This window comes from Epinephelus fuscoguttatus, linkage group LG13 (genome assembly GCF_011397635.1).
Source record: "Epinephelus fuscoguttatus linkage group LG13, E.fuscoguttatus.final_Chr_v1".
Taxonomy (NCBI): domain Eukaryota; kingdom Metazoa; phylum Chordata; class Actinopteri; order Perciformes; family Serranidae; genus Epinephelus; species Epinephelus fuscoguttatus.
The window spans coordinates 42496997-42523628 of record NC_064764.1 but is presented as its reverse complement, the minus strand read 5'-3'; the positions used below and the strand labels follow the sequence as shown (position 1 = coordinate 42523628).

The 26632-nt window shown below is 44.2% G+C and overlaps 1 protein-coding gene across 5 annotated transcripts in view; it reads left to right on the top strand.

Moving 5' to 3' along the window:
- sema5ba (sema domain, seven thrombospondin repeats (type 1 and type 1-like), transmembrane domain (TM) and short cytoplasmic domain, (semaphorin) 5Ba) overlaps positions 1-26632 on the top strand; it is a 265659-nt gene that overhangs the window by 199346 nt on the left and 39681 nt on the right. For 4 of the 5 annotated variants that reach the window (XM_049594062.1, XM_049594057.1, XM_049594058.1 and 1 more), the window contains 3 exons: positions 8500-8635; positions 10929-11136; positions 11236-11443. In XM_049594062.1, the coding sequence (XP_049450019.1) occupies positions 8500-8635; positions 10929-11136; positions 11236-11443 (552 nt within the window). The remainder of the gene's footprint in view (positions 1-8499; positions 8636-10928; positions 11137-11235; positions 11444-26632) is intronic. The other variant, XM_049594061.1, reaches the window with a different exon arrangement.

Genomic DNA, 26632 nt, shown 5'->3' with positions numbered 1-26632 from the left:
ATTCCCAACTTTATTACAATAATGTTTTTCAGTATCTAGTGTAAATTTTCTTACTGGCTCGTTTAAGAATCGAGAATCGTTTTATAATCGAAATCGTTGCCCTCAGAATCGGAATTGAATCGAATCGTGAGGTGCCTAGAGATTCACACCCCTAGTAAATGGTAAATGGACTGCATTGTATCAGACCTTACAAGTCTTCTGACCACTCAATGCGCTTTTATACTACATGTCACGTTCACACATTCACACACACACACACACACACACATTGACACACTGGTGGCTGAAGCTACCATACATGATGCCACCTGCTCCTCAGTAACCACGCACGTGTGATCGCACACTTTTGGGGGTTCAGTATCTTGCCCAAGGATCCAGCAGACTGGAGGAGGCAGGGATCAAACTGATATTCTGATTAGTGGACGACCCGCTGTACCTCTTAGCCACAGCTGCACCGATATAAAGACCTAAAAAACAAAACAAACAAAACGGGGAAAAAAAGTGAGAATGTGAGAAGTTGCTTAAAAAAACATTTCTGAAATCATCATATTTCTTTTTTGTAGGTTTTTGTAAAAAAAAAAAAACAAATTATTGCCCCAGGCAGCTCTTAACTTTTGTGTCAAGTGAAAATGAATTTAGGGCGAAACAAAAAAAGAGCTCTGCTTCAGATGATGTCAGACTGAATGATGACATGAAACAAATCAGGACTTCAGGCTGATTATTAGGTTAAATAATTATTAGCTGCAGCTCTAATAAGGAGCCTTATGCTCACTTAGTATCGTCAGACCTTTCCATGCATTTCAAACTCACTCTGACACACACACACACACACACACACACACACACGCAGCCTGATGTGCACAAACCTCCTCAGGGATCTGAAAATCCCTCCAATCCATGAAAAATACGCGTCTGACTCCAGGTGAGATCAGACTCGACGTGGGAGATAAATGATATGCTGGGCAGCCAGCTGAAGCAGCCACATAACTGTGCAATATTTCTGATTTTACACAGCATTCGCTTCCCCGTCGTATCAACTTGCTGACATCAAATCTACCTTGAAATGAACTGCGGGCCCCCGGTGGAAGACGGGGCCTGATCTGAATACAGTTTGACAGAATCTGCTGCTTGTGTACCAGCACTCTTATCATTCCTGTCACACATATTTACTTTAAATTTAACCCACTGTGTGCACTTTGTCTGGTCTCCCTCTCTTAGGGTCAGTTTGTGTTTGATTAGAAATACTGTGAAAATAGGTCAAGTCAGACTCAGACGCAAAAATACTCCAGTGATCAAAGTTTCTCTTTCAGACGCTTCACAGTGTTTTTATACTCTGTGAACTGTGCACTTCTTTACAGTGGCTCAGATCTAACACCTGGCTCTCTGTGCAACCTCCTGAACCTGTGGTGTGGCTTTATTGTTTAGCCGCGGTGCTGCTGACTCAGTCTGCCTCTGGATGTGACTGTTTTGGGCCAAAGCTGTTGCTTCTGCTGGCGTATTGTTGTGCAGAGTAAAAATATGTGCGGATAATCCTGGCAGCCTCGGTTCAATTTCTGGTCCCTGCAGCCGTGCAGCTCTGCTGAGTGAGCCCTTTTTGCTTTTCTGCTGCGCTGCAGGTATTCACCCAGGTTGAAACATTGGCCTTAATGTAGCCTGAGCTGTTCCTTTTTCACATAAAATGAGGTTAGGCACATCAAGTAAGAAGCCGGGCTTTCAGCTGGACTCACTCTGTGCTGATGTCTGTGTTCTGTCACATCAGTTTATATGACATGGATATAAAACAGACATCACCATGAGACTTCCAAAGCTGATTACTTACATGAAGACAATTGTTTTTTGTATAGAAGATATTTTATTATCTGATTAAATATGCACTAAATTGCAGACATGTCCAGAATGGAAATCAGGTTCAAAATCCTTGTTTCATTGTCTTCACATATCAGAGTCAAAGGTTTTTCTTTTTATCACTTTACAAATCAGAAAATACTGTAAACAGCCATTAAAAATGTCCATCGCCATGTTTTTAAGAATAAAATGTTCTTTAAATGAGGCAGTGAATGATATATGAACAAATCCCTCTGTGAAAACCTTCAGAGTATAGAGAGGAATAACATGTAAAGTCTGGTTTATGTAAGAGCTGCTGAAGCGAAGATTTCTGCCTCAGAGTGTAAGAAAAGACTTGTTTTGATAAAATGGCCTTTAAAGATATGTGTTGTAAAATCCAAACCTTTTTAGAGCAGAAATAACACTGCAGGGGAATAAGGTAGAACTTTTAAATATAAGATATCACCATCAAACTTCTCCAGGTGTTTACTGATATTAAGACAATTATTTTCTGTCTCACAAGTTTTCTGAAACTTTAAATATGCAAATGATGCATTATCTAATGAAATATGCACATTTTGTGTACATTTCCAGAACAGAAATCTGAACAAAAATAAACACCAACTGTGTATTTTGGAGCTTCTCTTTCCCCTAGACCAGGGATCACAAAGCTATACTAAATATATATATATATATATATATATATATATATATATGTATATATGTTTGGCCTAAAAACAGGATTTTAAAAAATCTGTTAATACACGGCGTCAGCTCAGCCTGTTTAATCTAAATTAGCCTGTAAACATTCCTGATAGATCTAAATGAGAATGTTTTATGTTTTACAACAAAGCAGCTGCTCTGCACTGGAACGGTTAGGATTATTTGGTAATTCAACTTTGCAGCGTTGGTGGTGACAGCAAACAAATCTGTACGCTCACTTTGAAATTCTCTGTTTTCCTCGGAGACATTTTCTCATGTGGATTTGGAATCAGCAGCAGCTTCTGCATGTGAGCCCTGAGCTGCATGTTGGTGACCCCTGACCTCGTCTGAAAGAGGACACGTTTTGGAAGGAAAATTGCCCAAAATCTCAAAGTTGATGTTTTCACCTGTAACGTCTTCCGTTTGAGCAACGTATTTCCAAGAGAGATTAAAATTACAATCATATTAATAACATTTGAAAACAACAGAAAGGAAATTAAACAAATAAATAAAGAGTACATTAATGCACAGCCACCACCAGAATAAGATCCTGGTTTTTGTTGCACGTTCTCGGCAGGAAGAGCAGAAACGTCTCGACGAAGAAAAAAAAGCTTTTTGAGCCTCAAGTCACTGGAAACTCAGCGACCGGCTAAAAAACAACAGATTTTGTTGTTTGTTGGTGTTGAACAGAGATCTGCAGCTTGGCAGGCGTCACACTGTCCCCTCCACCTCCTGATGACAAAGTCAGCTCATATACGATGTCTCTTAATAAATGTTGACATGATACATGTGAAACATACAACATGTTTCTCTGACAACAGGTCTGTGTGCAGCAGTGTGACAGATCGTTTAGTTCTAACAACCAAAAGCTGCTGTGGGAAACTGTCTGACTGGGGACTGTCTTGGTGTCAACACATCTTAAGAAAAGACCAGAACTAACACTGTGTCAGCCCACCCCTGTCCCCTGTCCCCTGTCCCCTGTGCCCTGTCTGAGGCCCTCGGCCCTCTGGATCCTACTGAACACACAAAGTTTCCTCTTTAGTTTCCTGAATCAGCTGCTCTCTGTAAACGCTCCTCAGACAGAAGGAAACAGTGAATTAGTTTGGGACTATTCTCAGCTGTGTCTCATTCCACATTTGGTGCTCTGATGAGTGTTTCTTGCAGCAGGACAATGTGTGTGTGTGTGTGTGTGTGTGTGTGTGTGTGTGTGTGTGTGTGTGTGTGTGTGGGATCGACTCAAAATAAACTACAGTGTGTGTTCATGGTAATAAAGGAACAGCCAGAGCAACAGTGAGGAGCTCTGATGTGTTTTTAATAGTGTTTGGACGACAGTTCAGCCTGATGGCTCAGACTGGAGTAAGATACATCAGGCTCTGCACACACGCACACACACACACACACACACACACTATGACGATACATTCATTATTGGTGTTTTCTTGACGATAAGTAAAATGTATAGTGTCACCACCTTATTCTTTAAATGAAACTAAGAACGCTGTGATGTAACAATACTCAGCTAAACGTTCTTTTGGATGTGATGTATAAAGAGACATATTGTAGGATTATTATTATCTCCTGCAGCCCTGAGCGTGGATCATGGGTTTGGTCGTGTGTGTGCGTGTGCATGTGACAAATCAGCCTTATATTTTCTGTGCACACGTACGACTGCATGCTTTTGGACCTCTTGTGGTTTTGGTGATTCACAATTGTTGAAACGTCTGAGTTATTGAATGTTTCATACCGTCACTGACTCCTCCTCCTCACTGACACTCCGAGCCAACAGTCAGTCAGTGCTGGGCCGTCAGTGAGCGTCTGTCGCCATAGTTTTTGCCGTGTGTCCCACACTGTCGGCCCTTGTTGGCTTTTTGATCCGATTCGGCATCAGAGAATCAGATCAAAAATCACTCTGATTGGCCGTTCAACTTGGTGCACAAGAAGTGAAACGGAAGTCAGGAAATGACTAAAGTCAAGAGGGCGTGAGATCCAAACACTTTTTATATGAGTTCAGACTATTTTTCAGGTTCCTTATTGTTTGTGTTATTGTTCACTAGCACACAGTAAATATCACCTGTTCTTTAACCATCAGGCTAACTGGCTAACTAGTGTCTTCAATCTGTCCTGTTTTCCATTTTTAATGGTGATTACAGACGACCACCCCCTGCTGGTGCGGAGAGTTGTTTCCTCTCAGGCATACACACCTGCTAGTTGACGTTGGCTGCAGTGTTTGTGGTGTGTTGAAGTTAAATTTTTGGCCAAGACACAGGTGGCGCAGCAGTCGGCCTTGTCGCTGTGTGTCCGGAGCTCCAACTGGCCCCAGAAATGGTCTCGGCTAAAGACAGCAAACCTTACTGTCTGTTACAGGACACACTTTGACCTTTGTCGTGGCACAAAAACTGACATGCATCGAAAAGTTTGGTCTCGTTTTGAATTGGAGAATCTGCAGATTAATCACACATCAGATGTGTTATGATCCACTAAAGTTAGACACAATACGAGATGAATAAATCCACACATCCATTTGTGATCTGAACCATTTTGACTGTAAGGGAGGTGTTGGGGATGATGCCACCAGGCGAAGCTCTCCACTGTCCAGCTGTGACCTGGTTTCGCTCCATCTGCGGCTTGATGTCATACCACAGCAGGAGGGTTTCTGTAGCGTCGTGTTTTGCCTGCTCGGACTGGTAGTTTAGCAGATTTTGTTGAGTAAGTAGGTGAGGAAGTTAAGTGCTTTATTTTTTTGGTCTGTTTAGTCTTTGTTGTGCTGCAGCCTGCAGACAAAGTTCATATAATGAAGTCATTTTATAAACAGCATGGATTAAAGATTTAAGACCATACTTTAGTTTTGAATTAAAAATACATTCATCCTCATGATTATATTGTACCCATATCACAGGAGTCGTCCATGTTGGCTGCGATCAGCTCAGGTGGCCGTTTAGCCGCCTGGTGGAGATCTGCACTGCACTGGGGAGCACTCCTCTTGTTGCTGATGCATTCATGAGTAAGCAGGATTTTAATGATGTACCTGGAGGTGGAGACGCTGGGTAACAACGCGGGATGTAAGGAGCTGATAAAAGGGTTTGAACAGTGATGAGACGTGTAAAACACGACTGGAAATCAAGAAGCATTTCAGAAGACAAGCAGTGACAGAATCAGGCTGTTGTGATCAGATAAATCACTTGAAGAAGGAGCTTCAGTCATAATGAAAGTGATCATCACGGTGCAGGGGCCTCGGAGAGCGGCGGAGCAGCAGCAGCAAACAGCATAACAGATGTCAAACTGCTTTTCAATCACTTTCCCGGGCTTTTAAGCAGACTCAAAACATATGGGTTGCATCCATTAGTGCGACAGCCTGGGTTCCTTTCAGTGCTCCATTTCACTCTGTTCTCTTGGCATTATGTGCAGCAGCACGCCGTCACAGCACAGATCTCCAGTCATCTGGGCAGCGGCTTTCTGTTGGAGTTTGGCTTCAGTGCAGAGCTGCAGCGACACAACGACCACAAAGCCACAGTTTAACGTCCTCTTACGTCTGCGTGTTTGTGTGCGAGTGTGAAAACTGTTGTGGCTGCCGCTCACTCACTGCAGCTCGTTTGCCTGCGGTTCCCTCGGGTTGGGGTTTGGTTCCAGCCGGTTCACCACAGCTCTCACTCTGCTTCACACTCCTTTGTCTCTGCCTCCCCGTCACTCCTGGAAACACCCAGAGAAAAAGTCCTTTTTACTGAAGTCCGGAGGCTGTTCTCCTCTGCAGCCTGAGAGTCAGTCAATGAGCCACCTGTTTGGTCTCCCTCCTTGTTTAGCCAGAGCTCATTTAGAGCTGCACAGCACTTTGCCATCCTGCGGTAATGACACAACACATTAGCTTTCACACAGCCTGAACTGCAGATCTGAAAACTGAGCACTCAAAATAAAAACCAACAAAAGAAACCAGACGTCTCAGGTGAGCTCAGAAACATCTTAGTGTTAAAATGAGGATGTTAGTGGATGATCTGCAGAGGAGAGGAATAAAGACTTAAAGTTTGCTTTAAGAACTGTTTCTATTAAACTTTAAAGACTTCTGATTGATGCATTTTGTGTTTGAATAACAAACATTCTGCTCAGTTAAAGCAGCCGAACCTGAATGTGCAAACGTCTTCAATGTTCTGCAAGGATCGACTTCCAGCTGTCTAGAGAAAACCTGTTTTCTTTTGATGTTGATCTGAAATGAAGCTCACATTAACTGGACCTTTTCATCTTAAACTACATTCACGTTACTCTTTGGCTCTTGTGACATCGATAAACACAAAAATTGGCCCACTTGTGTCTGCAGTCCCAAATCTCACCATGTGACCTCTGTGTGAACGACCGTATTGGAATTCATGTGTATTTTTTGCAAACATCCATGGTGTCATACTCAACGTCAGTGGCGGCCCATGTCATAGGCAGTGTGGGCGAACGCTAAGGCCAGTGTCATCTATAGGGGGCACCACAAATGGGGGAAGAAAACAAATTAACTCGTTAACTCAGCTGCTAGCTGTTAGCAGTTAGCAGCTAGTTATTGATACCTTTCAGCAGCCGGTAGAAACAACCAGCAGCTCACAGGGGGTGCATTGATTTACATTGTGAAGCATCCAGGCTCTATTCAGTAATAATGAGCACTGGGTGAAGGTAAATTATAATGTTCTCATGATGTGTTCACTGTAATCTTGTGAAATGTAGCTTCTGGTGAGAAACTTGAATAAATCAGCTGCCTAGGGCACCAGATGTGTTCGAACCACCACCGCCTGTCAGTGGACGTACATTTACGTTGCCGCTGGCTGCAGCCTGCTCGCTCAGCACTGGACTTATTTCAAATTTTGTTGTTCCCACTGGTCACTGAGAAACAGAATCCTGGGAAAATGAGGTTCAGGTTGAAAGATGCCACATTTACCCTTTAAGACGTCTTTATTTCATAAAAGCTGTCTGATTAAACATTTTGTCCCGTTGGCCTGTCGACATGGCCTTTCTAAATATCCTGTACCTTTAAATAAATCCACAGGACGACACGCCGAGCTAAGAGAAGCCAATTAAAACAAAGGCAACAAAAACTGAGCAAAAGCAGCTGAAGGGTTGATAACGACACATTCAGGCCTCATCAGAACCATTAACCAACCTCTGGGACGCTGCGTTTTCAGCCAGCAGCATCCTTCACTGATTTATACTTTACTCAAGGTACCAACACGCCTCACAAAGCACCACCAGGTCCCTCCACCAGCCCCTCCGCCAGCCCCTCCTCTTCCTCTGTGGCTCATGCAGTTCCTTTGTTGCTTGCTCACTATAATGTTATCACTCACTATCTCCTAACTGATGGTTTATCAGCATCTCACGAGCTGTGCCGAGCCAGCCGGCCGTTCACTGCGTAGTAAAAAACTCTTGGTGCTGGGTGTGTGTGGGGGGGGGGAGTCAGCAGTAGCAGGCAGTTAAGAAACTCATTACCTTGCAGCACATTATGGCCGAAGAGCGTCACCATAATAACTTTACTCACACTGCCAGTTTAGCCGGGTTTACTCTCATTTGTGACACCTGTGAGGCAGCTCCGTCTGTGTGTGTGTGTGTGTGTGTGTGTGTGTGTGTGTGTGTGTTTGCGCATAATCTGTGCGACTGCCTCCACATCCTCAGCTTAATACTGTCCCCATTCACTGTGCTGTGCTGATAGCGTAGCTTAGCCTCCAGCAAGCACAGCAGCGTCGTACGGCTGTTTAGTGCAGGTATAAACGATAGGACTTCCATTAAGAGGATGGAACACATTACAGAACGGCTTTATTACACAGCTGGGCGCCGCTGATTCCTGATACAGCCTCACGTATACTGCCAACATGTAAACTGTTATGAATATTATTGTTGAAGTGATATCTTTATATAATATCTCTCTCCGTCTCTTCCTGTCACTTCCTCCCCTCTCTGCTTCCTGCTATCTTCCCCCTCCATCTCGTCCTCCCTATCTATCTCACTATAAAGCAACAGTATTGCAGCATCGGCGGTGTGTGCCTTCAACCTGAGCGCCATCACCCAGGCCTTCAACGGGCCCTTCCGCTCCCAGGAGAACCCTCGCTCCACATGGCTCCCCACCACCAACCCCATCCACAACTTCCAGGTTAGTTTAACACTTACAGAGAAACTTTTCCGCCAGCATTGTGTCATAACGATGTGTGTGTGTCTGTGTGTATGAACTGTGTGAATGAACTGTGTGAAACTTCCCTCCATCTTACCAGCACTCACATCTCCCTGCTCATCTGGCAGCAAAAATCCACCATTTTTGCAGCTTGTACTTGTACTTTGTATTTGTGCTGCCACCAGAGACACAAAGAGTATAAAGCAGACAGAAATCAAATGTTAAAACTAAGCAGAGCTGATCTAATATGACCCGTTGATTATTTCCCGCCTTAAATGATTTCAGAAACTTTGTTTAGCTGTAATACAAGAATGCTTGTTACCAGCAGGTTGCCAAGTTGTTTTCAGAAGGGCAGCCTGCATTACGTCACCCACTAGCGGGAGCTTTGATTGGTCCGGTGCGGCACAGTGCATTCTGGTAGTAGCAGGTTTTCTACCTCTAAATCTTTAATTCTACCACTCCAACAACCACCAACTGTCACCCAGGAGGCCGGTGTTCACTTCCTGTAAGATTGTAAAGCCAAACCCTGTTCTTTTTACCTAAACCCAACCGTGTGTGTGTGTGTGTGTGTGTGTGTGTGTGTGTGTGTGTGTGTGTGTGTGTGTGTGTGTGTGTGTGTGTCAGCTAAACGTAACCACGTGTGAAGGAAAAAAAAAACATCAGTTGGTGGTGTTGTACTGGCGTAGTGCTTTTATTTTGAAAGAGACTGTATCAAACTGTACATTTCCTGTGAAAACAGAAGTGTATTTTGAAAACAGACAATGCATGTAACAGGCTGAAGTTGACACGGCGTCCCAGAACGTCAACAACCAACACACCCAGGGTACCTTGGACGTCATATGTGGATGTGGAAAGTCCATGACCAAACGTGGACATGTGACGAGGTCACAGTGAGGATGATGTTGCCAGTCCACATGTCGAAGTTTCCTTGGGCAAGACACTGAACTTCAGACTGCTCTCGATGGCTGCTCCATCAGTGTGTGAATGTCTAAAAAAAGACTGAGTAGCAGGAGGCATCTTGTACGTTAGCCTTCACCAGGCACGCTGAGAGGTGGTAAGAATAGAACGGTGCTACAGGCACAGGTCCTTTAACTTACCTGCAATGCTTGAATAAGAAAAAGAGTATCTGTCTTAAATTTGGTCTCAAAGGTTTTAAAAAGCGTTAAATGTAAGCGTGTGATACCTGGAGACAGCCTGTTATGAATCCATGTTGGTCTGAAAACAGTTGAATCAGCTGTGACAGAAACCCGTCATGTTTTAGAGAGGTGCTGTTTGTTCTCTCAGAGACAGAGAGGAAACAATTAGACTGTTTTTATGCCTATATCCCAAAATCACACATTTGTCTCTGAAGGCTTTTGAATCTGTTCAACATACAAGAGTTTCTATCCTCAGACTTTGATTTGGATAAAGAACATGTCCGCCGTCCGGTCCCTCCAGGAATTTATAATCCTGTGATCACAAACAAAAAGCATCTAGCTGGAAGAGCGCTCTGCCAGTCTCACTAATCACTGCAGTTTTCTGCATGACGATAATTCACAACCAAGTGATTCAAATCAAGACTCAATCTCAACAAATCAATTTCCATGTGACTACAGTGGAAGTGATTGTGTTGTCTCAGTGTTTCCAGGCTGCATCGCTCCAATGTAAACTCTCTAAATGACATGTTTTTAATTTAGAAAAACTCAACCACCTTAAATCTGACATGTAAAACCAGTTGGTGTCTGGAGCTCGCCAGCGTCGCCACACAGCATGATGGGAAGCTCTGAAGAGACCGGTCACTGTCTCACAAAGAAAGAAGTGATAATAATCCAGACATCAGATACGTAATAATGTGTGTAATCGTTGGTATACTTCCAAAATCATCTACTGTTCAAATATCATCCAAAAATGGAACCTAGCAACAAATCAATCTCTCATTTCAGGAGTGAGCAGAAGCTGAACACCACAGCTGAGCCGTAGGGTCCAAACAAAGCCTTCACACGGCGTCATTTCACATTTATTCTGCTGCACCGTCTCATTACGTCGCCGTGTTGTCGCTGTGTCACACTGTTGTTTTGTTCCCCCGAAAAAAAAGTTGCAATTACTGAGAAAAGAATTAAGAAGTGAAACAATCGACCCAGAGACGTTATTGATTTCATAACTGCGATGAGTCTGTGAGTGTGTGTGTGTGTGTGTGTGTGTGTGTGTGTGGTTTTTATTCTCTCTGCCTTACCGTATCATTTTCCTGTGTCCATGTCCACACACTCCTCTGACGTCTCCTCTTCACTCCTCTCAGTGTGGTACCATCGATGACGAGGGTCCTAACGAGGGTCTGACGGAGCGCAGCCTGCAGGACGCCCAGCGGCTCTACCTGATGAACGACGTGGTCCAGCCGGAGTCTGTCGATCCGCTGGTCATGCAGGACGACGTTCGCTTCTCCAACCTGGTGGTGGACATCGTTCAGGGCATGGACACCCTCTACCACGTCATGTACATCAGCACAGGTCAGGAGAAACACACTGAACCAGATAAATGACGTGAGAAGACAGATGAAGCATGGACCTGCGCTCTAACTTAACTTTGTTATCTTCCCGTCCTATCAGAATACGGCACCATCTTAAAGGCGCTGGCGACGCCCAATAAGAACCTACAGGGGTGTTATCTGGAGGAGATGGAGCTTCTTCCGTCGGGGGTGCGAGAGCCGATCCTGAGCCTGCAGATCCTGCACAGCGACAGGTCGCTCTTCGTCGGGCTCAACAACAGAGTCCTGAAGATCCCGCTGGAGAGATGCTCCACCTACAAGACTGAGATGTGAGTACGAAACAAAATCTCTGCAGGACCATCATACTACAGATCTCAGATATCACCGAAACTCAAACTGAGCTGTTCATAGAATTTGGATATGGAGAGATTGTTGACTTCACAAACTGGGGACTTTATCAGAAGGTGGAAAGATTTGTGTAGGTACAAAGAAAGAAAACATGCATCAGGCTCATGGTGACAGAGTTAGCTTTAATGTTGATAAAAATCGTGGCTGAATTCAGCGGGTTTGTCGACTTTATAGAGACGTGAATTTCCTCCTCTTCAGTCTCACAGATGGGACTTCATTTCAGAGAAAACATGTACGGTAGTAAAAGTAAGAGACATTTTTTGATCCAGTTTGAGGTGTGCTATGAAACACACACATGATGTTTGTCAATTTGAAAGATGATTGTGCAAGTCAGGAAAGTCTCAGTTTGACTTTGTTCCATTTAGTTTTGAATGAAACTTCTCAGTTTGTTGGGGAACGTAGCTGTGTTGGACTTAAGCACCTCACTCAAAGTGATTTTTAGACTATGAGTCACATTCACCCGTTCACACACACATTCACACACTGCTGACCGAGCAACATGGTGCAACCTGTGACTCAGTTAACTATTCACACCCCTGTTTGTTGTCGATAGCCACGACCTGAGGCATTATTTTTATTTATGTATCTGTTTTTATATTTAACTGGTACAAAATTAAAACAAGGTCACTTAAAGAACTTGTTAATGTACGTATAAAACACAACAAACCAAATGAGGATAATTCAAATGTTACTATTTTGCAGTTGTTGTCAATTAAATGAATATACTTCGCTATTGTTGTAGGGAAAATCTGTTAGATGTGAAATATGGAGGAAAGAAATTAAAAAAAGGCAGAAAAAGCAGTAAATGAGAAATAAATAAAATAGCAAACCCCACAGCTATTTTAGAAATAAAAGAGGCACATAAATAAATAAATATTAAGATATTGTAGTTTGGGCTTCAGGCGTTATGTTTTCGGGGTGTTCGTGTATCTGTGTAAGAGCAGTCGTGTCCCAAATTTGGCACAAAGGTCCACCTGGATTCAAGAATGAACTGATTAGAACTTGAGAGAGAAAGCCATGTCGTCATTTACGAGACTTGTGTCGTTGCTGTAATTAGGCTACGTATTTTCCTGTACTTCAAAAGTCTTAGAACAAACTGCGACTTTCTCAACATGCACAATATTCTCTTAAAATTATGCATATGTGTATTTCATGGCACAGTTAAAAAAAACAGTTTCTCGTCATTACCTCCCGTACTTATTTTTCAGAAGGTCTAACGAGGCGTCTGGTGGTTCGCTGGCTGTGATTGCAGCGTCCCTGGTCGAGCTCTGGAAGGGACCTCTGCTGCATGTCATTCCTCTTTTCTCTTTCCTCTTGTCACCTCTGCACCATCTGCTGCGGCTGTTGTGAGACTAGCAGAATAAAGTGATGATCCACAAGAGGAACAGTTAGTCCAGGCTTTGTGGGAGCAGCCGTGCGGCGTACACAGTGTACCTTTTATTGTTCGTTTTATGCCTTCTGGCAGTGGATTCATTTTAACCTGGTTGGTCCTCTATTGAAGGTAATTATCTGTCCTCAACCAGGATTAATGTCTCTAAGACCTGGCCTATAATCATTAAAGTCCGTATGGAGGCAGACAAATGACTGGGGCAGTATCTGCTCACTGGAGGAAATTAATTTGTTGTGCTGGGTTTTTTTCCTGGTGATGAAAGTTGTGCATAAAACAGAAAGAGCACAGTTCTGGCTTTTGTTTGTGTCTGAATCAGAGGACAAACAAAAAGTGTGTGTGAAGCTAGCTCGTACGCTGCCAGAGAACTTTCTCTGAAGGCGTGTGTGTGTGTGTGTGTGTGTGAGAGAGAGAGAGAGAGAGAGAGGGAGAGAGCTCTGCCATCTCCAGCCTCAGTGTTATTCATGTTTTAAGTCTGCGTCTGGAGGGTGAGCGACGGGAGGAAAGCTCACTGCTGTTTGTCCAACCTTCTGTATCTCATCAGTGCTCTCAATCAGGATCCTCAGCCGGCCACCTCAGTCCCTCAAAGTCAACTTCATTTTAGCATACAAATGGCTCGCTGCTATTTTCACTGTGTGTGTGTGTGTGTGTGTGTGTGTGTGTGTGTGTGTGTGTGTGGAGGGCAGTCTACTCAGTGTGATTTGTGTGTGGGTTGGTGCTTGGACAAGTTCTCATATGCACGCTGCCTGATGAGTCAGCTCGCTATTTCTACTAAATCCAAACTCCTAGACACATGGGAGCAGACACACACACACACACACACACACACACACACACACACACACCAGCGAGGGAAACTATTGCATCTAATAAGATGTGGGTGAGATATGCACGATGAGAGAGACACAGAGAGGAACAGGAAGAGCGAGCAGCCACAGTCCTATTTAAGACACCGTGGGGTGAAATGATTGAAATGATAAGAAGAGTGGGCTTCAAGGGCGCCGGGGGGAGCGGGGGTGTTCTTGTTTAATCCAGACTGTGATGTCCTGCTCACCTCTGCGGCTCGTTTGCTCGTACAGTCTTTCAAACACGCCGCAGCCGACGGCAAACAAAGCTGCAGAATGTGACAGATGTCAACCTGTGCGTCACTGTGACACCTGAGCTCGTCTGCAGAGACGGAGGCGAGTGAAGTGCAGACAAGTGATGACAAGTCAGGACATCAATGGAAGACTTCACCTGCAAAATGACCATTTGTATATAGGTTACTTGACACCTGTTAGCTTAAAAATATGAGAGAAAACTTTGTGGTGAGTCCTAAACCTGGTGAAAAGTCTTAATAAATTAAAGTAATCCTGCTCCAAATGTAACAAGAGCAAAACTATATCAAAACATCTGTTCACACACTCTCACACGTCTCCTGCAGTTTAATCCAAGTCTCATTTATCCAGTCATGTTTAGCGTCTCTGCTGAAACATTAAGATTTAAAGCAGGTCAGACTGAAGTCACTCGTAGGTGGAAGTGTTTTATATTTCAACACTCTAGTGAAATGCACGTTTGGTAAGTACTGAGAATAAAACTGGATAAATGAGACCTGGATTAAACTGCAGGAGCTGTGTGAGACTTTGTCAGATGTTTAGATGTAGTTTTGCTGTTGTTAAGTGCCGACAGGCCTTTTGGATTCTTCTAGGAGGCACGTGAGGAGAATGAAGAACTCTTAAAGTGGCAACAGACAGCATCTTTTCCTAAATACAGTACAGGCCAAAAGTTTGGACACACCTTCTCATTCAATGCGTTTTCTTTATTTTCATGACTATTTACATTGTAGATTCTCACTGAAGGCATCAAAACTATGAATGAACACATGTGGAGTTATGTACTTAACAAAAAAAGGTGAAATAACTGAAAACATGTTTTATATTCTAGTTTCTTCAAAATAGCCACCCTTTGCTCTGATTACTGCTTTGCACACTCTTGGCATTCTCTCCATGAGCTTCAAGAGGTAGTCACCTGAAATGGTTTCCACTTCACAGGTGTGCCTTATCAGGGTTAATTAGTGGAATTTCTTGCTTTATCAATGGGGTTGGGACCATCAGTTGTGTTGTGCAGAAGTCAGGTTAATACACAGCTGACAGCCCTATTGGACAACTGTTAAAATTCATATTATGGCAAGAACCAATCAGCTAACTAAAGAAAAACCAGTGGCCATCATTACTTTAAGAAATGAAGGTCAGTCAGTCCGGAAAATTGCAAAAACTTTAAATGTGTCCCCAAGTGGAGTCGCAAAAACCATCAAGCGCTACAACGAAACTGGCACACATGAGGACCGACCCAGGAAAGGAAGACCAAGAGTCACCTCTGCTTCTGAGGATAAGTTCATCCGAGTCACCAGCCTCAGAAATCGCAAGTTAACAGCAGCTCAGATCAGAGACCAGATGAATGCCACGCAGAGTTCTAGCAGCAGACCCATCTCTAGAACAACTGTTAAGAGGAGACTGCGCGAATCAGGCCTTCATGGTCAAATAGCTGCTAGGAAACCACTGCTAAGGAGAGGCAACAAGCAGAAGAGATTTGTTTGGGCCAAGAAACACAAGGAATGGACATTAGACCAGTGGAAATCTGTGCTTTGGTCTGATGAGTCCAAATTTGAGATCTTTGGTTCCAACCGCGTGTCTTTGTGAGACGCAGAAAAGGTGAACGGATGGATTCCACATGCCTGGTTCCCACTGTGAAGCATGGAGGAGGAGGTGTGATGGTGTGGGGTGTTTTGCTGGTGACACTGTTGGGGATTTATTCAAAATTGAAGGCACACTGAACCAGCATGGCTACCACAGCATCCTGCAGCGACATGCCATCCCATCCGGTTTGCGTTTAGTTGGACCATCATTTATTTTTCAACAGGACAATGACCCCAAACACACCTCCAGGCTGTGTAAGGGCTATTTGACCAAGAAGGAGAGTGATGGAGTGCTGCGGCAGATGACCTGGCCTCCACAGTCACCGGACCTGAACCCAATGGAGATGGTTTGGGGTGAGCTGGACCGCAGAGTGAAGGCAAAGGGGCCAACAAGTGCTAAACACCTCTGGGAACTCCTTCAAGACTGTTGGAAAACCATTTCAGGTGACTACCTCTTGAAGCTCATGGAGAGAATGCCAAGAGTGTGCAAAGCAGTAATCAGAGCAAAGGGTGGCTATTTTGAAGAAACTAGAATATAAAACATGTTTTCAGTTATTTCACCTTTTTTTGTTAAGTACATAACTCCACATGTGTTCATTCATAGTTTTGATGCCTTCAGTGAGAATCTACAATGTAAATAGTCATGAAAATAAAGAAAACGCATTGAATGAGAAGGTGTGTCCAAACTTTTGGCCTGTACTGTATATCATGATGAAAATAATGTGGGTTGCACAGGGTAGTGTCCACAGTCAAATCAGACTATCAGCGTTTACATAGGTTACTTAGTGGCTGTGCAATCTTTACAATAAGCTTCTGCCACCGGGGGCGAAATTTCGCGAAAACAATCTTCTTTACGGCAGGAAACGCATCATGTATTGTGAAACTGGTCGGTCAGCCAATCAGGGACTGGAGCTGGTCCTTATGAGGAGTTGGGCATGAGATAGTTGAGTCACGAGCACAATGGCAGACGGACAAAGTTTGGAGACAAGTGAAAACGGCCTAGCAAAGAAAAGGAGCTCCTCTGTCTGAGGAGGCAAAGAAGAGCAAAAAGGAGAGTGATAAAAGAAGAGGAAAAACGAGTAAACCTCAGTCAGGCGTTCAGGAGATGGAGGGAGCTCCGTGACCAAAGAGGCTTCAAAACTGATGTCCAGCTAGCTTTCTTTCTAATGGATCAGTAACACGGCTAAATGTTAGCTAGACCAGAGAGGACTGGACTGTACTGGCTGCTAGTTCATTCCTAGCTGGCCAGCATCGCAAATCGCGCAACCAGGGAGCGGGTAGCGAGTGTTGGTCGGCTGACATCCTGGTTGCCATTCTACGGCAGCCCTCGGACAGTGATACCCCCCTCCCTTCCTTCTGTTCTCTTCTCACGGAGGCAGCTATCCACGGACATCGCCCAGCTAAGTTACGCCCAGCTAAGTGAACACTGGACTTTGTTTCCCACTCAATTTGAGCTCAATTAGAGGTATACTGGTGGCTTTACAGCCTACATTTTGTTGATTATCTCTGATCCCCACGCTCAGTTTGGTCGTTGCCACAGTGCGACGCAACACCACTGACGCTAGGTGGCGCCAAGCTAAAAAAACCAAACAAGTCCTATCTGTTGCCTCTTTAACAAAGTCAAGGTGCGATGCGGTGAGTCATAGATATAAAGATTATCATGATTCATTAAGTCACGCAACTTTAGCTGATATTTATATAAATATTCGACCTTGTCGTTAAAACCCGGCGCTTGGTCAGTGACTTCTGATACCGTGTTTCCAGCTTGCTTGTTTACTGTGATTACACACATGGCACCTTGTAAATAATCAAAATGCATTGTCTTATATAAACTTATAAAGGTTGATTGTTTTAACACACACACACGCACACACACACACACACACACACACACACACACACACGTGCAAATTGTCATCTGTAGTTATAAATAATAATATTTAAGTCTTACTAATGTCAAATCCTCATCTTCATCAACTTTTCCTGAACTGTACCTGCTGTCAGCTGAACTATTTACATCCAGCCTTCGTGGTTTATTTGGAGTTACCTTGGAAGAAGAGTAGGATAGCGTCCACTGTGGACGGCTTCAGCTCTGTCCTCATCTGTACGATGCTTCTTGCAGTGACGCTAAACTTCCTGCTGCCAGTAAAGGCAAGAATATCCTGAGCAAGTACACCGAGCTTCGAGTAACGTTAAAGCTCTGCTAGACGTCCTCCATCATCAGCTACATTACATGAATATTTACCTGGGATAGTCTGTGTGTTATGTTCATGTGTTGTCATGTAAATAACAAACCCAAGGACTGAACAAGAAGTCGCCCAACACAGACAGAAGGTCGTTTTTAGGCCGGACCTGAGCATCATCTGAAAATATTTGTCTGAACCCAGCCTGATCTGTCGGGTCCCTTCAGGCTGGAGGGTCCTCCAGAGGCTCTAGAGGCAGCCACAGCGTCTTAACAGACAGAGAAAATGTCTGGAATGCAGAAGTACATTCGACAGTCTGGCGAGGACAGAATATATGTTACAGGGCTGATGGCTAAGTGGGAACATGTACAGGCAGAGGAGGTCAGGTGAGGGGCAACGTCGAGAACACGGGGTGACTGCAGGGTGAGACTGGCAGGATGTGAGACGACAGCTGAGTCGGTACATGGCGGGAGAAAAAGCAGACAGGGAGAATGTGTGAGCAGTAAATTGGCTGATGTAACAGAGAAAAGCAGCAAATCTTAACATCGGAGAAGCTTCGCCAAGAAGGCGCTTGTTTTACTGTTGTGTGTGTCTCTTACAGGCAAACACACACACACACACACACACACACACATTCTTACAGCAGAAGGAGCAATTAGCCAAGGAAAACTTCTCTTAGCTGATAGATATCGACACAGAAAGGGTCTCTGACTCTTGGATGAAGGGGGTAGCCGCCTGCTGAGCCTCATCTTCTAACACTTTGTCGATGTTTGTATGTAAGCGACTCCATCAGTGGAACATCAGACGTCTCACAGCTCTGTTGTTGCTGTAAACAATGATGAACTAAAGCAAAAGTTTCAGAAAAAAGAATCTGACAAGACAAACTTTTACAACTCTCACTGCTCTGTCCTGTCGCTGAATTCTACTCATCTTTGGGACTAAACTAGATTCAGTTCTTTATAAAATCTGATACCAGTGGACACAACTGAGAGTGTTATGGAGCGTGAAAGCATTTGTTCCACCTTTTGCATGAAATCCAAATCTGCTGCTCTTCTGCAGGAACACAGCAGAATTTATGAATTATTGACCAAGTGGAATCTGTGGAGGCGGTGTGCCCACAGCCAACAGTTTCTCCTCTAAAATGTTTGTCGAGACCTTTCGGAGAGCCGCTGCCTAAATCCTCTCCAGACACTGATCAGGCTCAGCACTTACACAGCACCTGAACCTGCTCCCAGTGTGCCCAGCACTGCTCCGCCTGCAGCAGCCACAGATTAAAGGCCTGTTGATTCAAGGGTCTTACAAACCGCAGCATCACAGCCACTGTATCTGCAGACATAAATATTACACTCGCAGATTAACAATTCATGTTAACAGAATTTCTGCTGTAAATTTGATCCACAATAATCATGAAACCCTGCGTGAGCTCCTCGGGGGATACATGAGGGAGGACGTCACATTACCACCAAGCTCTGCTCTCGCACTAACTACTTCTTCTTTCTTTCCTTTCTGTGTCCATCTCTTCGGTTTTCTGTGTTCAGCCTGCGTGGAAGAAGGCCCATCTGCCGTCCCACTCTTTGTCTGAACACACTCTCCGTCATTGTGCTGCTGACTGAATGAGCCATTTTCCTCATCTCCTCTGCAGTGTGTGTGGTCGTCCCATTCACACGCAACCATACATCCATTCACGCACTGATAACAGCTGAATGTACCCCGATGGGTTTGTGGCTGTCAGCGGCTCGTCTGCAGCCACACATGCTGCTTTTCACCGTCAAATGCACGCGCACGCACACGCACGCTCACATCAACAGTGAGGAACAGTGGGGTTTACAGTAATGTGATGGGCGTCACGGCAACAGAGAAAGTGAGATGTGATTAATGGACCATAGTGCTGAGCGATGAGTCGTATTTACATCGTCATCCTGATAAGAACATGCACCATCGACACATCGCTAAAGAAAGGAAAATAAGTTTATGTACACCGGCCATCAGGGTCAGATGTAGTAGATCTTCTGTTTGGTGGGTTAACCCAGCGCACATCCATCCATCCATCCATCCATCCATCTTCATCCGCTTATCCGAGGCCGGGTCTCAGGGTCAGAGGGCTGAGCAAAGTACTCCAAATGTCCCTCTACCAAGTGATGCTTCCCAGCTCCTCCTGGAGGACCCCGAGGTGTTCCCAGACCAGATGAGATCTAGAATCCTTCCAGTGTGTTCTGGGTCTGCCCCGGGGCCTCCTACCAGCTGGACCAGGAGGATCCTGATCAGATGTTGAACCACCTCAACATGAAGGAGCAGCGGCTCTACTCCGAGCTCCCTCCAGATGTCTGACTCCTCCCCCTATCTCTAAGGCTGAGCCCAGACACCCTACAGAGGAAACTCATTTCAGACGCTTATATCTGTGATCTCATTCTTTCAGTCACTACCCAGAGCTCATGACCATAGGTGAGGGCTGGGACGGAGGAGGACCAGTAGATCAAAAGCTTCACCTCCTGACTCAGCTCCCTCTGAACCTCAACGGTCCCGTGCTGTGCTCGCATAGCTGCAGACGCTGCACCAAACAGCCACTCCATCTCACGCTCCGTTCTACCCTCACTGGTGAACAACAGCTTCTTCACTTGGGGCAGTGACTCTCTCCTGATGCTGTTTGAACGTGAGGTATAATTCAAAAATCAAAGTTGTGCCGATATTCGCCTGGCCGCCAGCTGGCCGCTCTGTTTTGAGTTCCCTAACAAGGTGGAATTACAACATTAACACAACAATAAACTAACGTTGACCCACATGGGACTTGAACCCTGGTCTTCTAGGTGAAATCAATGTCCTTTACTTATTTATCCACCCACACAGACTTTGTCACTACATCACGTGACTCACTGCCTCTGAAGGCAAACTTTAACCATGTGTGATTAAACACAGTCCAAAGTTTATCATCATTATCGAGGTACATTTATTTTGATGCCCTATCAATAATGTTTTATCACCCAGCCTGAACTAAAGTGGTTCCTCACATGCAGAGATCATGGCTAGTAAAAAATGCACATTTGAAGAAATCTGTTTCTTAATTATTCTTTATTCTGACACCTCACAGATTTTACTCATATTTTTCAGGCCTAACAAACAAGTCCTGATGTATCTGCTTTATTAAGATGTCCAGTAATGGAGTATTGGATGGACTGTGGTTGTAAATGTACAGTGTGGCGTGTTAGTAACAGCTTAAACATGGAGTTAAAACGCTGACTCGTACAGTCGAGCTCACAGCAGCGTTAACACAAGTCAGTTTGATTCTGTGCAGCTGTTACAGTCTGAAAACTCATTTATGTTCAAGTGCTTTTAATGTTCAGGTTTCCTTTGTTATTGATCCGTATTGACGACCGCAGCGAGTCTTAAACCCTCAGAGTGGAATAACATTTACATCATCATCTTTAACTGAAGAGCATTTTTCTGTGAAACCTTTTCAACAGCTGCTGATTTGTAGCCTCTTAGTGATAGCTGCAGACAGAAGCTGCAGCTTGTGTGTGTGTGTGTGTGTGTGTGTGTGTGTGTGTGTTTGTCCTCTATTTGTGGTAATTATATTTGACCTGGCCATTTGGCACCTGTGGCTAACAGCAGCACTCTGTCCTCCACCCAGCTCCTATCTCTCTATCTGCTCTGTCAGTGAAGTGATTTATTTTGGCTGCAGCGGCGTGCTAGCTTAGCTGCAACGTTGCATCCATCAGGGCTTTTTTCTCTCCTCCTCTCACCGAGGGAAGAAAGGGAGTCCACGCTGCCAAGCACACGATGAAACCACTGGTCTCACTCACAACAGTCACACAAAAAGACAACTTTGAAACTAAGTGCGATACTTTTCTTTCAAACGTGTCAGAGCTGAAGGAGTCAGACAGGAAGAGTCGTGCACGAGGGTGTCGGTGGAAATGTTGGAGCTTTTTTTGACTGTTTTTGTGAACGAGCAGGAGAAAGAAAAAGATAAGAGAAACATGGAAACAGAAATAACTACAAGAGGGAGGCAAAGGAGGAAACGCTGAATAAATGAGGAGGATAATGTCGAGGAGGATGAAACGGAACAAATCAGGCTTTCTGCTGCTGCTCCTCTCCCGAGCCAAACCGCAGCTCACACATCTGCTTACATAAACATTACGTTTTATTACAAGAGGTACAATTGTCCTGCTGGTGATAGTTACATTCCCACCTGAGGGGCTTTGGTTCAGTTTGCTGAGTGTGTGTGTGATTAACAGTGACCTGGCAGCAGCCATGAGGCCGCGGGAGCTTATCCTGCCTGCAGCAGGAGTTTAAAACAACATCAGGAAACCACTAAGTGGTCATGGAGGAAAACCGCTGACCATTAGCATCTCCTCTCCGGGGTGTGTGTGTGTGTGTGTGTGTGTGTGTGTGTGTGTGTGTGTGTGTGTGGCTGCTTGTTACAACCAGTGTATGTGACATGTTGCATGCAGCTTTCGTCACACGTTAGCATCAGTCCCTGTGTTAGCCGTATGCAGCGGTGTGGGCTTCCCTGTGTGTGTGTGTGTGTGTGTGTGTGTGTGTGTGTGTGTGTGTGTGTGTGTGTGTGTGTGTGTGTGTGGGAGCTTACAGGCCCGTCCCCAGCAAACCCAATTTACTGTGGGCTGTGGCTGCCAGCCTGTCAGCGGGCCTCTGGAGCTCGCTGCTGCTAAGCCTGTATGACCAATCAGAGGAACACTTCAGCAGCCAAGGACTGAGAGAGAAAGAGAGAGATGGTGTTCACACACTGGATGTATTTATTACTGCTCCACAATGCTGTTACTTTTATTACAGGCTTTGTTCTGGCTGCAGCTCAGTGTAATCATTTTGTTCTCCGTCTCATTCTCTCTTCGTCTGTATTGCTTTCTCGTCCTCCTCTTTCTCTCAGCTTTGATTTGGACCTGCCCTTCGTCTTAACCTCCAGCTCCTCACTTTTCAAATCTCCTGATGTTGACAGTTGCACTGCTCGGCTCCCTTTGTGAGGGGAACGTTGGAAAATGAAAGACTAATAACAGAAACAATCTATGATGGTCAGTGTGAACACTTATATAACAAAATACCTCGACTCACTCAGCTCAGAGGAAAATAATCTCTCTCTTATCAAACCTACTGATCTTTTCAGTGTGCAGAATAACCAGTGCTTAACGGCACACAGGCAGCAGATCACATGAGTCACAGCTAACGGACGCTACTTTAGACGATTATATTTACCATACACTACAAGACTTATCAAAGACTAAAGTGTGACCCCTCAGACATCTGACGTCAGGGTGAGTTTTTAGTCACACCCTTTAAATCCTCCTACAGTCTGAGATATGTTATCAGTCCTCTGAGTTTAGTGCAGCTACACTGTGTCACATGGATCTAATAAACATCCAGTGTGATGTCTGCAGACTGTACGATGACAGCACCGACTGGATCACAAGCTACGACATACGATGCAACCGCTTCACGTACTGAGTGATGCTGCATGGGTTATTACTTAAACTGTGAAGCACAACATGGAGGGTCACATTGATAAATTAATACAATTATTATAATTAATAAGATTAATAAAATGTCCAAAAAATGTTGTTAAAATGTTGGGGGAAAAATGTTTATATGATTTCCAAGAAATATTGTTAGAATGTTTGAAAGAATGTTGATGAAATCCAAGAAAAATATATTTATAAAATGCCCAAAAATATATAATAAAATGTCAGAAAAAATATTTATAAAATGCCCAAAAATATAATAAATTGTCAGAAAAAATATTTATAAAATACCAAAAAATATTGTTAAAATGTCAGAAATAATATTTATAAAATGCCCAAAAAATATAATAAAATGTCAGAAAAAAATATTTATAAAATGCCAAAAAATATTGTTAAAATGTTTGAAAAAATGTTGATGAAAACCAAGAAAATATATTTATAAAATGCCCAAACATATATAATAAAATGTCAGAAAAAATATTTATAAAATGCCCCAAAAAAATGTTATTAAAATGTCAGAAAAAAATATAATAAAATCTCAGAAAAATAAAGTTAATATGTCTGAAAGTAACCTAGAGTCAAAAGGCTTCATATGTCAACAGTAGTCTTGTCAATTCAGCATCAATATAATCCATAAATATAAACTGTATTACAGACTATACAGTTTGGATTTTGTCGCCTCGACTCCCCGCCAGCCTGCTCTGGTTAGCTGCACTATTTTAGTGGGAGGAGACTGTGTGACTGAGAGGTGAACCGTTCAAAAATTAAGTGCTGGTTGGTGGATCAGATAAACGCTCAATTAAACATGGACTCTCCGGTTTCTCCTCCTTTTCCACAGAACAGAACCGAGACTTCACCTCCTCAGAGTCTCCTCCATGTTTGCTGCTTCCTGTTGATTGTTGACAGCGTTTACGTCATTGAACTTTAGCATTTGTGTGAGCCAAGACAAAATAATATTAAACATGTTTGATTTTGTCAAAACGCTGAGAAGATGAGAAAGAGACTGATGTGAGACAGCTGGGACTGAGTTTAGTGACACCAAATGATTGGAGCAAAACACAACGATTTTATTCCGACATTGGAGATGTGTCTGCGACAATGAAATCATTTTAAAAGCAGATTTAATACAGATTCAGATTAATTGGATTAATTGATAAAATGCTATAAAACAGTCCTGACATGACAACGGTTTGTGCTGCTCCTAATGTTACCCATCATGCTTTGTGTTATCTCTCTCTTTGCATTGTCAGTTCTTTTTATCCTTCCCTGTCTCTCAGTTTCTTCCATTTACCGTCCTCGTGCGTCTCTTCCTCTGTCTTTAGAATATATTTTCTTGTCTCCTCTCCCCCTCTGTCTTGTAGCCTGTCTCTGCCTCCCCATTGTTTCTCCGTGATGATGCAGCTCCTTTTTATTCACCAGGGGCTAAAATTGTACAACGGAGGACAGCAGGCATTTTTTGGCAGGAAGCCATCTCGCTTTTGTTTCCCTGATTTTTTTGGAGCCGGCGCTATCAGTCTTCAGGCCGGCTCCAACTGGGCCTAATTGGATGTATTAGCGCTGAGTGCTAGCAGGAGTTCTGTGTGTTTCCGATTCATCATGGGCAGTCCTCCTAAATGGCCGGCTCAGCCCAGCACAGCGGGAGAAAAAGCCCCAGGGACGGGCTCCCTCCCCTGGAGAGAGGATGAGGACTGAGAGCCTGTCAGCGGTGGTCTCCTGATAGCAGCTGCAAAAAAATACCATCAGTTGTGTGGAGAGACGGAGAGAGGCCGGCGTACACAGACATATGTTAAACTGAGTCAGACCCTCCAGACAGCCTCTGCTAATGTATTCCCAGAGTGTCAGCGCTACAGCTAATAATGGCTGATTCCAATCCATAATTTATCAGTTCTGGTGATCATATTTGCAATTACACACTGACGGCCTGCCATTAAAGGCGAGGTGAACTATTGTTTTTATGTCTAGTTGTTAAAGGGCCTGTAATAAAAGGAGACACTGGTTTTTACAACGTTCACAAACGATTTAAAATGCCAATTACACCCCCACAGAGAGAATCCGGCAGATTTATCTTCCGATGCCACTCCACCAGACATATTGTTATATAGGCCGCTGCGTTTTGCCGCTTGGTCTGTTTAAAATTTAACAGGCCGTATTCCATGGCTTCTGTGTTTTGATATAGTGTGCCAACGGGCACGCACGCTGCTGAATTAAATATCAGCCAGATCCCTGCAGACTTGTCAAAGCGATGCTCTCACACAGGGTGGCACTCCCACAGTACAAAGACACGCCCTCCCCGTGTACACAGACACAAAACACACTCTGTTATGTACACACACTCTCATACAGTTAAGATGCTTCACATTCCTATGTATCTGCAGAGTCAGCCTCCTGTCTGCGCGGACATCCCTCTGCACTGCCCTGTTACACAAATTAGCTTTTTTATTCCCAACGCACGGACCTCTCTCCGCCCACGCCGCCTCTAATTGACTTTTACAGCGGTCCTGTTTTTTAGAAACGGTGAGCCGTCGGGACAGGAAGGCTCTGAGAGCGCTTGGCTGGTGTTTTATGCAGCTGCAGAAAGGTCAGAGTCGGAGCTAAACGTCTCAGTATGCCCTCTTTCTCTCTCCAGCTGTAAATCTGAGTTTATGAAACGGCCTCTGGTGACGGAAAATATTGGAGACAATACTGAAACTGCAAACCTGCACTTCGTCCCAATTCCACATATTATACCAGTAGAGTATAGTATACATGCTGCTCTGTGTCCTAACATAGTGTTTTTACTGTTTTTATAAAAGTTTACAGAAAAATGGTGCAGCATGTTGTGAAGTTTCTGTGACGTCAGGAATCCCACTGTGATTAAACTTCACAAAGAAGGTTCAGTACGTTTTTTGTTTGCTTTGTTTTCCCAGACAGGAAATGGTGGATTCACCCCTCTGGATTGGGACAGACTTAATGCGAAGTGAAAGCATTCATGTATCTCAGGGTCTTGTTCATGGTTGAGATTGAAATGGAGCGTGAGATGGACAGTCTGATTGGTGCGGCATCAGCAGTCATGATGCGATGAAGAGGAAGCTGAACCAGAAGGCAAAGCTCTCAGTTTAACAGTCCATCTGCGTCCCAACCCTCACCTATGGTCATGAGCTCTGGGTAGTGACTGAAAGAATGAGGTCACAGATACAAGCGTCTGAAATGAGTTTCCTCTGTAGGGTGTCTGGGCTCAGCCTTAGAGATAGGGGGAGGAGTCAGACATCTGGAGGGAGCTCGGAGTAGAGCCGCTGCTCCTTCATGTTGAGGTGGTTCAACATCTGATCAGGATCCTCCTGGGCGCCTCCTGTTAGAGGTGTTCTGGGCACGTCCCACTGGTAGGAGGCCCCGGGGCAGACCCAGAACACTCTGGAGGGATT